The 17,423-nt window shown below is 52.7% G+C and overlaps 1 protein-coding gene across 5 annotated transcripts in view; it reads right to left on the bottom strand.

The window, feature by feature from the left end:
* Positions 1-17,423, bottom strand: part of NOL4L (nucleolar protein 4 like) — a 125,550-nt gene that overhangs the window by 27,056 nt on the left and 81,071 nt on the right. For 4 of the 5 annotated variants that reach the window (XM_081034179.1, XM_081034178.1, XM_081034181.1 and 1 more), the window contains exon 5: positions 83-224. In XM_081034179.1, coding sequence (XP_080890305.1) covers positions 83-224 — 142 coding nt within the window. Of the gene's footprint in view, positions 1-82; positions 225-8,588; positions 8,709-17,423 lie in introns of those variants that run through there. The other variant, XM_081034180.1, reaches the window with a different exon arrangement.

Below are 17,423 nucleotides of genomic sequence, written 5' to 3'. Positions count from 1 at the left end.
GCCCAGATTCCCCCACCTTGGATTCCTAGGCCCCTGGTGTCTGGCGCAGCCCCTCCCCCACCAGCCACCCAAGGATACTCACCATCCTCTTGGCTGTGGAGATTCTGCGGGCTCCGCATCCTCTCGTCCTGGCTGGGACTCAGGCTGGAGGCCAGGTGTGGGTCAGCTGACATCCATGTGGAGTCGTTCATATCAAAATCTTCACTGCTCACAGAAGTTTCATCCTGATCAGGGACAAAGAAGGTGGGCTTTCAACAGGGAGAGGCTCTTGGCAGCCCCCAGGCAGCCTTGTGAGTGAACCCCAGGGCCCGTAGGCATTTGGAAGTGCCCCAAAGGCCACAGGGAGCCCCCGAACCTTGCAGAGGGGGCTGGGTTGCTCCCTTGCCCCCTGTGGAAGTGGCTCAGGCTCTGGTTCCTGTCGGAAGCCAGGGCTGAGGGCCGGCGCTCTGTAATTGAAGACAATTACGAGGTCTCACATCCTGCAGGGGCGGATGGCAGGGCCTGGCTCTTACCCTTGTGAGCCAAGGTTGAAACAAGCGCTGTAAACAAGGGCCACAGCTCCCCGCTCCCTGCCCACAGCCCAGGGAAGAGGGCTCACTGCACACAGGGCCAGGAGGCCAGAGTGGGGAGCAGGACATGCCCAGCACCTCTGGGGCCAAGCCGATCACCCCACCAGGCCTGCGGCCCTGACTCCCGTGGAGCATGCATGGAATTCCTTTCTCCCACTCCCCCAGCCCAGAGGACATTTCTGTCTTCCTCCTTCCTAACCTTTGCTGTGCTTCAAAGATATGCTCTTGGGCAGCTTCCAGAGCTGAAAAGGCCAGCCCCAGAAGTGTAGAGAAGGAAGGGGGTGGGGCAGAAGAGGGTTAAGATCAGACCGCAAAGGGGGTTCGGTTCAAGGGCCTGGGGGGCCACCAGGGCCTTCCAAACAGACGGAGGGCCTGCTGGAGAGGACCACGCCTGCCTCCTCTCCCCATGCTGGCTTCAGTCAGCGAGCCCTTGGCCAGTCATCCGGGAACCCCCGGGGCGGGGCCCCTTCTTCCAGCCCTCCAGCGGGAAGGGACCCCACCTCCTTCTGGCCCAGCCTCTTTCAGGAGCAGCAAGCAACTGTTTGGGAGCTGGCTGTAAAACGCAAGAAAGATGACCCAGCAGCTCCCACACGCTGGATCTCTGACTTTGCCCCCTCCCCTGTCCCCTCCAGCAAGAAACAATGGCCTCTGTGGGCCCCCAGTAAGGACCTCTGGCAGAGCACCCCCACCACCAAGCCCCCACTCCAGGGCCCCCTTACAGACGTCTATTTTATAGTGAGCAAACACACTTCAGTTTGAACTTTATTCTGCTGCTGTCCCTGAGGCAGACACATCTGCTCTCCAAGTGCTGGGGAACCAGCCATGGCTTAGCCTCCACTCCCTCCCCCACCATGCAGGGCTGGCAAGGAGTTTCCTGGAATTTACAGCTTCTGTGCAGCACAAGTGTGTACCCTCTGCGGCAGAATCCGGAGGACTTGAGCTGGGCCAGGATGCCAGCTTTGCCCAGCTCAAGGGTCCCCACAAGGCACACTCAGAGCCCCAGGGGACGGAGACCACGTGTCTTCATGCCCTCTCCCCACACACGCACACACGCACTCACTCTGCCTCCCTCCCACAGGTCACCCTGCTCCTTACACAAGCACAGCCACCCACACTCCTCCTTGGGTGAAAACACGCTCACTCACCTTCACTCGGTGTTCTCACACCCAGAGGGACACACATTCAAAAGGCTCTCTGCACAAAAGGTCCAAAGGGACAACAAAAATCTCCCCTATGCAAACTGCATAGACCCCCAGTGAGAAGGGAGGCTGGCAGGTGGGGGAGAAGGACCCTTGGAGGAGCAGAGGCCATGTCGGCTCCAGAAGCCAGGACCAGGGCACCCTTGCTTAGGCCCCTGCCTCCTTCCTGGCTGCTCAAGGGCCACTGGTTAGGGTATAACCCGGATCATGGCTGAAGTAGGAAGGCCTTTTCCTGGCTCTTGGGTATTGTTGAAACACTCACGACTGCAAAGACCGAGCATTCTATTAACAGGTGGAGGCACCACCTACTGAAAATACTCAATCCATTCATTCAACAAGTATTTACTGAATATCTACTATGAGCCAAGCACCTTTCCAGGTGCTGGAAAGCTCAGGTGTGGACATGGCAGAACCCTGGCCTTAGTGCCCACTGCCCAGTGGGGAAGATGGACAATCAGCAAGAAAAACGCATAATGTCGGTGGTGATGACGGACACAAAGCAAAACAAAGCGTAGTAAGAGGGGAGAGGGACCTCAAGGACTGTTTGCCCAGGTGGCTAAGGAGGCCCTCACTGGTCAGGGGACACGGGGCAGAAGCCCGCAGGAAGTGAGGAAGGTGGCTGTGTGGGGGTCCCCATGGGGCGCGTGCCGGGCACCAGCACATGCCGGTGGGTTTGAGCAACCGGGCAGCTGCGGTTGGGGTGGGTGATAAGGGACATGGAGCCACCAGGAATGTCTCCTCCCAAGGTGCACATAATCTGGGGCACGGATGTCTCTGGCTCAGAGAAAGCTCGTGAATTGTTCCACTAAACACACAGGGCTCTCACTGAGAAGCAGGAAAAAGTCAGAGCTGCTAGGTACGGCCCTAAAGACTCCTACACTATAGCCTTAGCAGGCCAAGTTTAAAACAATAACAGAAGCCAAAGTTTATCAGACACCAAGTGCGGCCTTGGGTCATCTCATCTCACCCTCACCACAAGCCCACAAGGTAGCTACAGTTATCAGCCCCACTCTACAGATGAGGAAACTGAGGCTCCAATGGGTTAAGGCACTCGCCCAAGGTCATGAGCTAACAAGTGCAGAGCCAGATGTGTACAGTCCTAAGGGCCCACGCACACCCTGCTCATCTTTCCCCCTCACCTGGAATGCCCAGACTACTGCGCTGCTCCATGACCCAAATCCCAAATACACATTCCCCCTTCTCCACCAACCCCAGCTCAGTCTCCACCGTTCCTCTCACACAATCTGCCTGTACCATTAACCCTGGCAGTTTTCAGGCACACAACCCTCTGTTGTAGCATGTCAACACACTATGGGTCTCTGCCCTGTCTTTTCCCAGAAAACCTTAAGTCCTTCCAAGAGTGGGGACCAGGCTGTATGTTCCCTGGACCCCCAACAAGGCCAGGGAGACTCACTGACTTGGCTGGCATGACACTGGTGTTTAATGGCGACGTGGCATTAGTTTGACAATTAAGGACTCAGTCCCATTATGGAGACCATATGAAACCTGGACACTGGCTGGCAGGCAGGCCAGCAGCAGAGAGCTGCCTAGCAAAGTCTCTCTCCGATAGCTTCCAGCCATCCCACGTAAAGCCTCGAGTTTCTTTGGCTCAGATCACTTAACTGTCCATCAAAATGACCCCCCGCCACCCCTCCCTGCTCTGACAGGTCCAATTGGTAAGAGGGCTAGATTTTACACTGACATTACAATCACCTGATAATGAAGAGCACCAGTGCCCACACACAAGGGGCTTTAGGGCAAGGGTCTTATGAGATTTCCTTGCAACAGCCCCCACCCACCCCTCCACAAAGCAGGCACCCATGTCAGACCTATCTCCAGATCTGATTCCTGCCCAGCTGCCTGCAGGCACCTTAGCGAGTGGCAGAGCTGGGATCCGAACCCAGGCAGTCTGTCTAGAGCCCAGAGTGCCACCACACCAAGAGGCTGCCTCACCATACTTCCTCCCTTCAATCAAAAAAACCAGCGTCCTTAACAACAAAGTGCCTCAATATGAGACCCAAAGGGAACTCATGGGAGATGAAGCTATTTACACCCACACCCCCACACCCCCACATGCTCACAAGCTCGCTTCAATGTGTCGATACACATTTATTGAGCACATACTATGTGCTGGCATTGCACTAGGGACATAGATGACTAAGGCAGGGTTCCTTTCCTCCAGGACCTTGTTATTTAGAGAAAGAGACCAGAGAAAATCCTGACCCACTACTAGTGGAGAGAAAAGGGGCTGTCGAACCCCCTCCCCAGTTATCTACTGACGCTTTCCCTCTCCCCAGCGAGTTTCCCCATGGCCCCCAGGGTTTTGCCACGAGTCCCTGTTTTGTGAGGAGTGATTCTAAGATTTTGACACTATTGCTCCAGCAGTTTTTTTTAAGTGAGCCGTCAAGTCCATTAAACCTAACTGGAAAAAAACACAGATTTCTAATCAAACTTAGTTTCCACACCTTCACTTCTCGGGTTGATATGGGAGTGAGCCTTCTTAAGAACCCTTTGCACCTCACCTGCTACAGTGGAGCCCGCAGCGGCAGCGGGCAGGCTGTAACTGCACCCACTCTCACCAAGGCAAGGCTCCAGGACCGGGCTAATGACACAGGCAATTACCAGCACACACAGCTCAGAGCCCATCAACAACTGCGCAGAGGGGGACAGACACCCCAGTCCGGACAGACCTGCAGGAGGCAGCCAGTGCTGGTCTGCAAGTGGCAGGGCCTCGGGCCTAAGCTTCCGCCTAGGATCCTCCCCCTACTCACACAGAGGTCATAAGGCATACGTCAGACACTTCTTGCTTTTCCCTCCTGGACTCTCAAGGGAATTTAGCCTACTAATTTATTTCTGTAAACAAACTTCAATGAAACTTTCATCAGAAAATAAAAGTGTGTACAATCCATTACTTCTGGGCCCCCTCCCTCCAGATCCCACAGGACTGGCCCTGGCTCCTCTTACCTCTGCCCTCGGATACCTTGAAGCCTGCAGCCCACGTGACGGTAAAGTCTATCATTTATTCGGCACCAAAGGGCCTGGGCCATTGTGGTTCACAGGTGATACCGAGTTTCCCCGAAAATAAGACCTCGCCGGACCATCAGCTCTAAGGCGTCTTTTGGAGCAAAAATTAATATAAGACCTGGTCTTATTTTAAAATCAGGTCTTACATAAAATCAGGTCTTATATTAATTTTTGCTCCAAAGGACGCCTTAGAGCTGATGGTCCGGCGAGGTCTTATTTTCGGGGAAACATGGTAGATTGAGCCAACTGCTCTTCTGAAAAGGGAACTCAAGAGTGGGAGGGGGCAGGCGGGTAGCACCCAACCAGCCCCTGGGACACACCCCAACCTGGGCAGAAAGAGAGGAGCCTACACCCTCCCTGTTCTTATCTGCAGTCCAAAATTCATGGGCAGGTTCAGTTTCTCTCCACTCAGGTTCTGAGGCCCTTCCTACTCTGCAGGCAAACACCAAACACTGCCCAGCCCAGGAGGAGGAAAAACTGGGAGACCAGAGGGGAAACAGTGGAAACACACCTGTATCCATGGTGTGTAACTACGGGCAGGTGCTATCAGTAACCTGATTATTTTACAACTGGGGTCAATTTCTCGGGAACTGGGTTCCTGGTGCCTCTGAAGTCGAGCCATTTGCATCCTCCAGGACAGGGAACCTGGGGCGTGCCTCACACAACATTTTCCAGGCCTTTCCCCAGAGCTGTAACTCTATCTCTACCACTTGCTTTGAGGAAGAAAAGGGGGAGGATTTGCTGAGAATTTAGTGCAATTGTAAGCCATAAGCCCTGACCAGGAGCCTTGGGTATGTGTTTGGGGGGGGGGGAGGGATGTGCGGGGGTTGGGGTCTGGGGGGGTGTATTCTGGGATCGGCAGGAAACAGACCCCTCTCTGTCCAGCCCTTGTGCATCTATTTGATGAGAGGCTGAAGCCCTGCTAGAAAGATCACCAGGCTAGAAAGTTGCCCCAGCACCAGCTCTACCTCAAGTAGGCAGGCACCAAGATGCAGAAAGGAAGCACCTCCTTCTGGAACACCTGCAAGCCCTTCCAGGCCCTGGAAATTCTTCAGTACGAGGCAATTCCTCCCCTTGTCTCCATGTCAGCGAGCATTATACACACAGCCTTCTGAGCATGCCAAGAAGGTACTGAACCGCATGTGACCCCAACTTAACCACTTCAGTTCATCAGATGGCTTATTAACAGAAGACGAAATCCCCCCAAGATCTAAAGCAAGCAGGGTTCAAATCCCTGTTGTGAAGGGACTTTACAAATGAAATCTTAGGGTGGTCTGAGACACGGCTCCTGGGAGTTGTGGGGTCCCCAGGCTGCTGCTTCATGCTGCACCCCAAGCCCATCTGGCCACCAGGGGAGGAGGCCACCTCCCAGGGACACACCCTGCACAATTCCACTCCTTCCTGCTAACATACCTCCTCTGCTTACTAGTCAGTCATACAAGCACAAGCTCTTCTGGGAAATGTGAAGTGGGGAGGGCTGACACATAGCCAATCACCTACCACATTTTAGGTAATCTCTCTCTCTCACACACACACTGGGTCTGTCAGAAACATTCACATACACATGAACATGAGGATGCCCTGTTGTCCTTGCTGTCATGGACGCCTGGATGCTGGGAGTATTTTCAACACCTTCTTACTAGTGTATGGAGTGCAAAATGGGCTTTTGTTTCCTAAGCAAAGGCAACTGGCTGTTTTCCCAGCACTCCTCACCAAGAGGGCCACATTGATACCCCACAGGCCCTGCCATTAACAGGGGTCTCTTGAAAAGGAGGCTAGAGAGATGGGCTTCAGCAGACAGGGTCCTCCCAGCCAAAAGGAGGGCTAGAGAGGAACCACTCTGACCTAATGCCCTGCAGGAGTTTCCTTCCAAGAAGAGGACCCAGACAAGACAAAAAAGTTCTTGAGCAACACAGGGGCAGTCCAGCTCCATATGGCCCCAGGGTGACCCAGGCCAGATAAGTTCCCCAAAGTCAGTCAGTCTTCTCAGCTGACAGAAAGGTCCTGGGGTGCTCTGCTCCCAGCTTCAGCATGAAGGTGCTGAATGGGGCTATCACCCAGCCTTGGTGCAGTGGGTGTGGGAGGAGATGCTGTCTTAAAACCCTGCTCTGTAAAACAAGCCCAGCTTGAGCTGGGATTAGACAGGAGCTTGATATTATTCAAGGACACACTTAGGCCCTAATGGTTTTCCAATGAAGGGGTAATTTACTACCTGGGGGATTAAACTACCATCAGGCCTGGGCCATAAACAGGCCTTTCCCCCACAGCAACCCACAGCCCAGAAACAGGAGGGAACATGGGGCCCCTGCTCCCATCACACAGATGGCTCTCCCCGAGTAGTGAGAGCCCCCTCCACACCTCTCCCCATCACAAGCCCCACCTGGTGGGGGTGGAGGGGACCCAGGCTGGGGTTTCCAGCTGATTCTGGGATAAGTAGGGCTTTATCTCAAGGGAGAATCTATTTCAAGCCAGGATCCTTCTCAGAAAGAGGAGGAAATCACAGAGTCCAAACACCATTTCAGGTGAAATCAGGAGGTTATTAATCTCCCCTCAGAGCAGACAGAAAGAAAAATCAATGTTTTAGAGGGGGGGGGAAGGTTCCATTTGAATTAATGGGTTTGTGGCTTCTCCATTGATCCGCGCCTCTTCACACTTTCTTTTTGTGCTTTTGTGCTCTTGGGGAGGGGGGAGGGAGAAAGGAATGGGGAGGAGGGGGGTGGGCCTCCCGAGAAGGAAAAGGACGGTCTAACCTTAACCTTTCTCCAGGAATAATGCTAATTAGCAAGGCTTAATGAGAACTTCTCCTAGGAAGCGCCGCCCGGTAGAGGCAACCGGACTCAGGCATACACAGCTCCAGGTGGGAGTAGAGGGGCTCATTTCTGAACCCGAGTTGCTGGAATAAAAATGCGGATGGCACTCACCACCCCGCCTCCCGGACAAAGTGTGGGGCCCTGGAGGACTAGGTGGAGAGCCGCGAGAGGCGGCGTAAATCCAACTTAACCCAGGAGTGCGCCCTCCCTCCGGACAGCCTACCCCGGCCCCTGTGTCCCCTTCTTTAAGGAATTGCCCCTTCCCCCAAGGGCCGCCGACGCTCCCGGCTTCCGCTCCCACGGTACACCTGAGAGGGGCACCGGGTCTACTCGCGCCGAGCAGGGACAGGGGCCTGCCGAAGTGGGCTCAACTCTGCAAACCTCGTCTCAACTCCCCGCGCCCAGGCTGGAGCCCCTCCCTGCCACTCAACGCTTCCCGTCCTCACATCCCCAAATACATTCCACTTCCCTTCTCGCGGCGGCCGCGGTGGCGGCAACGCGAGCCCGGCCCCCACTCGGGCGCCTGAGAACGTCTTCCTCCCCGGGACACGGTGCCCAGCTCGCTGCAAACGGTGTGGCCGCGGCACAATACCGCGGCGCGGCGCACACAATCACCGCCCCCGAGGACCAGCGGCGCGCGCGGCCCGGGAGTGGGGTGCGCCCGGCGGCCCCGGCACTTCGAGCTAGGCACACCTCTTGGGCACCTCGAGGCCCCCAGAGTACAGCCTTCACACCCCCCCATTCGGTAACACTCACCCGCTCCCCCCCCCGCCCCAACCCACTCCGCCCAGGGCGCAGCCGCTTCCCTGCGTCCCCCTTCCCAACCCTGGCGCAGGAAGCTCCCCCGCGTCCCCCTCCCCGGAACACCCCAGTCCCCCGCCCCTCTAACCGCAGCTCAACGGCCAGCGGCAGCGGCGGGAGAAGAGGGGCAGCGGCCCGGGGCCCGGAAACGGCCGGATCTCGGGGATCCGGGCTGGACTCCGTACCTGGGCAGGAGGCGAGGCGGGGACTGGCGATCGGGCTAAGCGAGTGAACGGGATGAGCGGTTGTGACAGCCCCACCGCTCCAGCTGCTGTCGCTGCTGCCGCCGCCGCGGCCGCCGGGGGAGAGGGGCTGGCACCGCCGCGGCGCGTCACTGCCCGGCTCGGGGGCGGGGGTGGCCAGGAGGAGGGCCGAGGCGAGTGGCGGCGGTAGCGGCGGCGCCGCGGCCGGGAGGGCAGAAGGGGGAGGGGGGACACCGGGCACGGGGAGGCGGGGGAGGGGGGCGGGACCGGGCACGGGGCGGGAGCCGGGGGAGGGGAGCGCTGGGAGAGCGCACGCTGGGGGGAGTAGGAGGAGCAGCAGGAGGAGGAGGTGGAGGGGCGGACGAGAGGGAGGAGTGGGCACGGGGGGAGGGGGAAGAGAGGAAAAGGAGGCACCCTGAGAGAGGAGAAAGGAGGGAGAGGCTGGCGGGGGGAAAAGGAGGAGGAAGGAGGGGGTGCTGGGCCAGGTAGGGGGGAGGGATGAGGGCGCACTGGACGCGCCGCCTTGCGCTTCGGGGGGAGAGTGCTCTTAAGGGGGAAGCGCTTCAAGGAAGATCCCAGCCGGGGGCTGAGCCCGGGAAAGAAGGCAGTGGGGTCTGTGCCCGCCCCTCGCTCCCGGAGGCCTCAGCCTTCGGGTACGGGAGTGGAGGTGGGGGCTGGAGGGCACACAACCGGCTCTCCGCGTTTAGGTAGGAGAGGAGAGACTTGGCCCAAAGAAAGTGACTCAGGCACCTTTAGGAACTCTCGGCGCCCCGGAGCCTTCGGAAGGCCCTCGACCCCCGCGCGTCTCCAGGTTCCCCGGGGACACGGTCCTCGCTGGGCGGGGCTGCTGGCCCCCCCCCCCGCGCGGTCGGGGAGCGAGACTCGGGTCTGGAAAAGCCAGGCACGTGGCCGGCTTTCTGCTAGCCCCCTACCACAACCTCAGGGCCCCCCCTTTTCTTGATCAAGTTCAAGCTCGGGCTCCTCGCGCTGCCCACCAGCTGCCCCCTCCTCTCCCCTCCCCCTCCTATTCCGCACCACCTCGCCTCTTCACTCTTCCTTTGTCTCTTTCCCACCACTTAGTTTACACCCACCTCCGTACCCCTCCTTCCCCCAGGCGGGCGCCTAACAGTGCAGGCTGGGCTCACCTGGCCGACCCAAACATTTCAGCTATACGGAGCGCCTGCCGCCCGCTCGTTCCCGGCTCCCTCCGGCGGGTCATTGTGCCCCTCTGGACGACGCCGTGCGGGCTCCTTAAGGCGCGCGAGCTACAGTTGTAAAGTAATAGGATAATATCAATACAGCTCTATCCCAGCCAGACCTGGGCGCACGCTGTCTGCGGAGACAGCATCGCCGGAGGGATAAGACCCACTCGGATCAGAGACGCCGTTCTTGGCGCAGACAGACCTCGTCCTCCTGGGGTGCTGGAGAAGGCGGCCTGGGGCGTCGCGGGGTGAGGGTGTGGCCCCTGGACCTACCGGCAACCTCAGATTCAGCCTGAAACGACACGCTCGTCCCCAAACAGCAGAATTAGAGCCCGACGGATAAGATGGGTCGGGGCAGATGCCGCCCTCCCCAAACTCACACCCTCTGTTCTAACAGATCAGCCTTCAGAAAAAGCTTGTGCTTTGACAGGAATGGGGGAGCTCCTCTCATGAGGAAATGGCCAAAAAAACCAAAACAAAACCCAACAACGATTCCACCTCCAGTTTCCTCTGGTCGTATCCGAAGAGGCAAGGCAATTTCTACTGATTTTACAACTCATTCACAGTGGAACCAGCAAAGAAGAGAAAATGAGACAGCCACCGCGATTGTTAGCAATTTTGAAACAGACTGCCTTTAACCCTCCAACTTTTTTTCTGTAAAAAGCCTTTTTCTTTCTTCCACTGAAAGCTTTGCATTGTGAGCAACCCGAGATAAACAAGGCTCCCTCTACAGGAGCGAGTTGGAAGTACAACACCACAGATTCAGAGCGAAGTATATTCACCCATTAGAAAAATGCAAAGATGACAACACATCAAATTAATGACACACAGACTTCTTCCGCACATGCTGAAGATTTTACTGTCAATATACAACTCACACTTTCTTTTTACAAGAGGCTCTAAGCATGTTATTCATTAGCACCTTTTGTCCCTGAAATCAAATGTGTTTTCAAACCAATTTACTCTTCCCAGTTTTCCCTGTGAGATCTTTACTTTGCATCCTCTGGGGTGGGGGACAGTTTGGAGGTTTCATTATCTGAAAGTCCACACATGTTGTTGCCTAATAATGATTTTTAGAATTAGTGGCCACAACTCCTCAGTTCATCCAGGGAAATGTGGACGTTTCCAACGCGGGAACTGTCCTTTCTCACGCTGAAAGGAGATAATTCTGGTCTAGGATTTCCCATCTCTTCCCACCACATTTCTAGAGACCTTTGACTTCTCCTGGCCGGAGTCACTATTTCACAGCGGTGCTGGACATCTGGGCTTGAAATATAAAGCCAAATCCAACTGAAGTTCAAAGGTGGAATTGAACCCAGATAACCCACTTCTTTTCTGACTAATAAAAGAGATAGTACCGCCCAAGAGGGCAGAGCAGTGATTTTCTCTAAGCATGAAATGTGAACTCATTTACCATCCCTGAGATAAAACAGTCCCAGCCCCGTTCCACCCACAGAAAGCAGTTGGGAGCCCTGGAGAACCTGGCTGTTGAGCAGCACCGGGAATTAGGCAAGTTTTATGTGTGCTGAAGCCTGCAGAAATCTCCTGCAGGAGCTGCCACTCCTTGAGTAACCTTGTGTACGTTGCTTTCAGTGTCTTTGTGCCTCTGGACAACTCCCTTGATCCTTAAAGTGGCCACAGCACAGGTCCTAACAAGGAATGGCATAACCTAGTTTTTTTTACCACAAATTCCCCCAATGATGTGTCCCCATCTGGTGGGAGATCATGGCAGGAGAAAGCGGCTCCCATCTGCTTAAGGGGGCAGTTCTACCTTCATGTCCCTTCCAGGCTCTGCAAACCGTGGGTGCTTTTGTAAGTGAACAATTGGCGGGGCATTTGCTCAATGGGGCTTCTTAAGCAGCAACCCCTCCAGGCAGCTTCCTGTATGAAACGAGCCTGCTTCACATGTGGGGACCTAGCCATGGGAACCAGCGAGTTATTATTAGGAATAACAGGATCTTAGTGTGACCAGAGCAGATGCTGTTCAAGCATCTCAAAGCATTAAAAAACCCATTTATCCCTACAAATTACTTATTAATGATAGAAGGGCACATGTACCTGCACAATGGAGAGGTCTGGTAGACATGCCCCTACCAAGTGATCAAATGCAGCAAAGTGGGGCCACCTGACACAATGTGCTCACCTCCTGAAGGGGTGCAACAAGAGGACACAGCATCACCTAAGTCGTGTTCTCCCCCCAAATGCTTAACCTGGATCTGTCCTGAACTCTTCCAAAGATCCCCTGTCATTCATTTGACTGTTCTAAATCATGAGACTACAGGGAAATAACTAAATGCAAAGTTTGAATCTCGGTCGGATCCTGGGTGAAGAGGCAGGGCATGGGGTAGTGGGGTGGAGTGGAGACCGGGGTTAAGGATGAAGACAAGTGTGGGCCCTGAGCTGATGGGTCAGGGAAGGCCCCTCCCAAGAGTAAGTCAACATGTGCGCTGACCCTGGAATGGCACAAGTTAACAGCTGGCTGAAGACGGGTGGGGGGCACAGTCTGCCAGGCAGAGGGAACAGTTGGTGAAAGGCCCTCAGGTAGGAAGAGGCTTGGCATATTTGACGAATAGAAAGGTGACCAATATGGCTAGAGCTCAGTGGGTCATGGGGAGAGAGAGGAGATGAGGATGACAGGGCATGTAGGGCCAAGCATGCAGAGCCTTGTACACCAATGTGAGGTGTGTGGATTTTATTTTAAGAGTGAGGAAATAATACAGTCTGAATTATGTTTTTAGATGACAGGAGATGAGAGTATAAGAAAGCAACAGAGGCAGCGGGGAGGGAGACCAGTAAGGAGGTCCAGCCAAGAGTCTAGAAACAGGTTAGCCAAATGGGACTGGTTCAAATTCTGGCTCTGACACTAGAAAAGTGACCTTGGTGGTAAACCTCTCTAAGCCTCAGTTTCCTCATCTACAAGGTGGATAATAAGACAGTGTGTTTAATGTAATACTTGACGCCAAAACGTCCCCTTTGAAATTAGAAACTCTGGTAGCCAGCCTCCAAGAGGACCCCCAATGATCCTCATCTGGCATCACACTCTAGTCCCCTGCCTTAATGAACAGCACTGTGGAAGCAATGGAGGATTGTGGAAATGAAGGTGTACGACTTCTGACATTAGTTCATAAAATACAGCTTGCTATTTTCCCCGGAGGGAGTACTTGGTAAATGGTACTTTTTATCATCATCACCAGGATTCTAAATTTTCACAGCGATGGTCATATCCCTCTCCACAAATGTCGTACCAGTTTCCTCAGCCACCAGCAATAGCTGGTAGTTTTCATTTCACTACACACTTGTCAGCACTTAGTATTTGCTGTCTCTTTTATCTTTGCCAATCTGAAAGGTGAAAAATGGCATCTCTTATTTTCTTTTGTCCCTCTTCATTTGGGAATGTGAGCATATACGTATTTATGTGTATCATATGTTTATTGGTCACTTGTATTTCTTATTTTTTAGAACAACCCATTCATATTCTTTGTCCATTTCTCTATTTTGCTTCGTGGGGGATTTTATTGCTTGTTTGTTTTTTGTAAGAAGTCTTCGGAAATGAAGGAAATTAATCTTTTCTCACATATTTTACAAATATGTTTTCCTTTTGTTGTCTTTTTATTTTGTTTATGATGGGATTTGTTTTTGCCATATGGAAATTTTATATCATTCCATTAATTTTTTTACCTCTGGGACTTTAGGGTTTTATTTAGGTCAAAACAAATGTTTTTTTCCACTCTAAGATTATAAAAAAAATTCACTCACATTTTCTTCTAGAGCATTTATAGCTTCATTACAGTTAAATCTTTATTCCATCTGTAATTTATCTCCATGTAAGTAGTAAGGTGAAGACCTAGTTTTTTTTGCTTTTTTTTTCAATGGCTATCCAAGTTGTCCCAGTACCATCTTTTAAATACCTCATGTTTATCCACTGATTGGAAATGCCATCTAATTTGTACACTAAGTTCCCATTATTTTTGGAATTGTATATTCTATTGATCTGTCTATTCCTATCCCAATATTACAGTTCTAGATATATTTTAATATCCGGTAGGGCGAGCACACACCTCTACCACCATGAACTGTCCCTGCCCCCAGCATAATAAGGACAATGAAACCCATGCCACAGCGAAGAGGTGCTCTACGTGTAGCACAGTTACGGAGAAAGGAGAGATGTTTCTGTCTGAGGAGCTGGGGAAGGAGAAGGGTCCCTGGAAGAGGAGACATCTACTCTGAACCAAAGAAGGCAGGAAGAATGTGACAGGTGGCAGGGCAGCCCAGCAGGAAGAGGATAGAGGTACCACGGGCTTCCCAGTTGCCTAAATTCAAAATATTATACTTGATCTGCGGGTTGGGTCAGAGCTCAGCTTATCCATTTGTTATTCACATTCGCCAATGTTTGTACAGGTGGCTACAACCTCATAGTCAATTTGATGCCATTGCTGAAATCTAGGAGACGCTGTCAATACTGTTTCTTCATTCCTTCTCTATTTTGAGAATTTTCCATGATGAATATAACTAAAGAGCCTGACTTGTTGAAATATACTTACCTAACAACCACGACAAAGGTCAAAATTACAGGTTCATCAATCTTTTCAGAAATGTGTTGCTTTAAAATGTTATTGATTAATCTCTGTTCATGTCACACTCCTACTCCAAAACCTTCATCAATGGCTCCTCGTTGCTGGCAGAATCAAGTTATAGCTCTCTGGTTTTGAGACCTTCCATAGCCCTGCTGGCCGTATATCCTTCTGTTCCAAACTGTGAACTCTGGTTCAGACAGACTCACCATCTTCTGCCCTCCCCCCACAATCGCCCATGTGTGACCCCTTCCATGCCCTTGGTCATGCATGCTTTCAGGCACTTGTTCTTTTGTTCTTTCCACAAATACATATAGACCTGCTACCACACACTAGGTATCCTAAGTGGGTGACACAGCAATGAACGATACAGACAGATCTGCCCACTTGGAAGGAAGTACTCAGCATTTGAGAAGAACATAGTGGGTCCTGAAGGGATCCACTGAGGAGGTGACATTTAAGTTTGGCATTGAAGGGTGTATGGGCATCCAGTAGGTGGAAAGATGTTTTCGGTAGTCGGCAAAGATACCCTCCACCCCTGGCAAATCTAGGCCCCCTGAACTCAGAATGCCAATCTCACAGACCACCCAGCTGGCTCTGGTGGCAGGTCTCTGTTAGTCTTCTGTCACTTAATATACTTGTGGTACTTCCCGTTTCCTGTGTTGTACCTCATCTCCCCCAAAAGGAAGTGAGCTCTCAGGGGCTGGGACAGGCTCTCAGATGACACTCCCAGCGACATCCTGCACATAGTAGGGACTCATCACTGCACCACTCCAGACCCCGTCCTGCCCACTGCCCAGCACAGCCCTGAGGTCTGTGACAGAGCTCTGAATTAAGCACGCTGGCCACACTTTGTAATTGCCACAGAGCATGCACCTACGTGTTTCTCTCTTCCTTCCTAGCACATTCGGAAAGGCTCAGTCAAAATAGCCAAGGCTGGCTATAACCCAGCACTTCCACTCTTAGGTGTGCACACAACAAAAATTAGTACCGATGGTCCATAAAGAACACATCAAGAATGGTCATAGTAGCACTATTCACAGTAGCCCCAAGTGTCCATCAACGGAGAATGGATAACTGTGGCACATCTACACTGTGGAACACTCCTCGGCGATAGAAAGGCACAAACACTACTACACACTGACTCTCACAAACTTATGTGTGTAAGCAGAAGAGCCCATGCTGTATGATTCTCTTTAAATCGACTTCTAGAACAGGCAAAACTAATCTATGCTATTAGAGGTCAGGCTAGGGGTCACCTTGGCTGGAGGGTAGTGAACTGGAAGGAGCACAAAGGGTTTTTAGGGTGCGACAATGTTCTGTTTTGGGTTGTTGTTTTTTTTTTGTTTTGTTTTGTTTTGTTTTTGTTTTTTTTTTGTTTTTTTTTTTTTTTGAGCCCACTGGCCCATGTGGGAATCGAACCAGCAGCCTTCGGAGTTAGGAGCATGGAGCTCTAACTGCCTGTGCCACTGGGCCGGCCGGGTTGTTGTTTTTTTTTGAGATTTTATTTTATTTTATTTATTTTTTAATTAAAATTTATTGGGGTGAAAATGTTCTTGCTCTGAGAACTGGATTCAGTTGTAAAAATTTACTGAGCTGTCCACTTGATAATACGTGTTTTTTTCTGTATACGTGTCATACTTCAATAAAAGTTTGAAGAAAAGGGAAAAAAGTCGAGGCCAGTTACAATGGCTGAGCAGCTTAGAACTTGGTGTAATCAATTACTGTGACCCACTCTAGACTGGGAATCTGCAGTGGGTGGTAGTATGTTACCTTATTTAATCAGCCAAATAACAAGGTTGATAGTAACTGCCATTTTAAACATGAAGAATAGGGGCTCATTGAAGGAGATTAAAGGACTCATCCAGTCACCCAATGGTGAGGAAACGGGTGCCCAGAGACCAGGGGTCATGCCCACAGTCAAGCACTAGAAGCTATGGCCGGGCTGGTTGGAACCAGGGTGTGTTGGTCTCCGGGCCATGTGGTGGGCCCTGCTAAGGTGGGACCACTGAGTGGGGCCACGTGGCACTGTGCCTTACCAACCTCCAGCAGAGCAGAAGTAGGAAGCCATCAGCGTGAGTTCGTACCCATGGTGCAGCCAGAGGTTCCCATGGGCTGAGAACTGGGAGTAGGCTGGGGCTGCTCTGCTCAAAGCATTCAGCCTCTGGAGGGACCCCAAGGCTTCTCCATGCAACGCCTGAGGGAGACTGGGCCTCAGAAGGACCCTGGGCCAAAACTCTAGCTGGCTGCTCAGCAGGTGACCAGGTGACAGGTGAGGGCCCCTCTGTAGGCTGTAAGATGCTAACTTACCCTGCTTCAAGGACGACACACTGGGAAATAGGAGCTGGCTACCAAGAGAAAGGGGCAGGCAGCACCTCCCATTTCAGCCCGAAATCCCACAATGACAGAGCCCGCAGGTGGGCTATGTGTGGGTAACGGCCAAGGGTTCTGGGGCCAGGGCTACTGCACAGACCTTTCTAGAGTCATGTGTTTGGTGGTCAGCATCCAGGGTAGGGGGCAGAGCAGAGGAGCACATGACTGGGGATGTGCTTTGTTTGCATTCAGGCCTTTCCTCAGTGTGACCTCAGGCAGGTGACTTAACCTCTCCTAGCCTTGTTTTTCTCATCTCTAAAATGGGGGAACAACAACAGGGCTTTGTTTCTGAAGGCTGCCATGAGGCTTAAATGCAGTGATGCCTGCAGCGGGCTGAACTGGTGCCTGGCGCAGAGCAGCTGCCCAAACCTTCGTTATCCCTGATGATGATGATGGTGTGAAAAATAAGTAATATTCAGGCATTAGTCAATAAACATTTATTGAGCCCCAACTATGTCCTGGGGCCTGACCCAGATGCAGGGACTGTGGTGGTAGGATAAGCAGACCTGGGCCTGCCGCCATGAGGCTGATGCTGCTGGTGTGTGTGGCTGGGGGCCTTGGCCTGTCCCTACCCTCACTAGCACTCCCCCCCCCTTTTTCTTCTCTTTCCCCTTCTCTTGGGAAATAACAGTATTAATTTTAGAGGGAATAGGGTTCTTCTTCTCACTAAC

The sequence above is a fragment of the Rhinolophus hipposideros genome (assembly GCF_964194185.1).
Source record: "Rhinolophus hipposideros genome assembly, chromosome: 22".
In the NCBI taxonomy this organism is placed as follows: domain Eukaryota; kingdom Metazoa; phylum Chordata; class Mammalia; order Chiroptera; family Rhinolophidae; genus Rhinolophus; species Rhinolophus hipposideros.
This window is presented reverse-complemented; position numbering and strand designations above follow the sequence as displayed.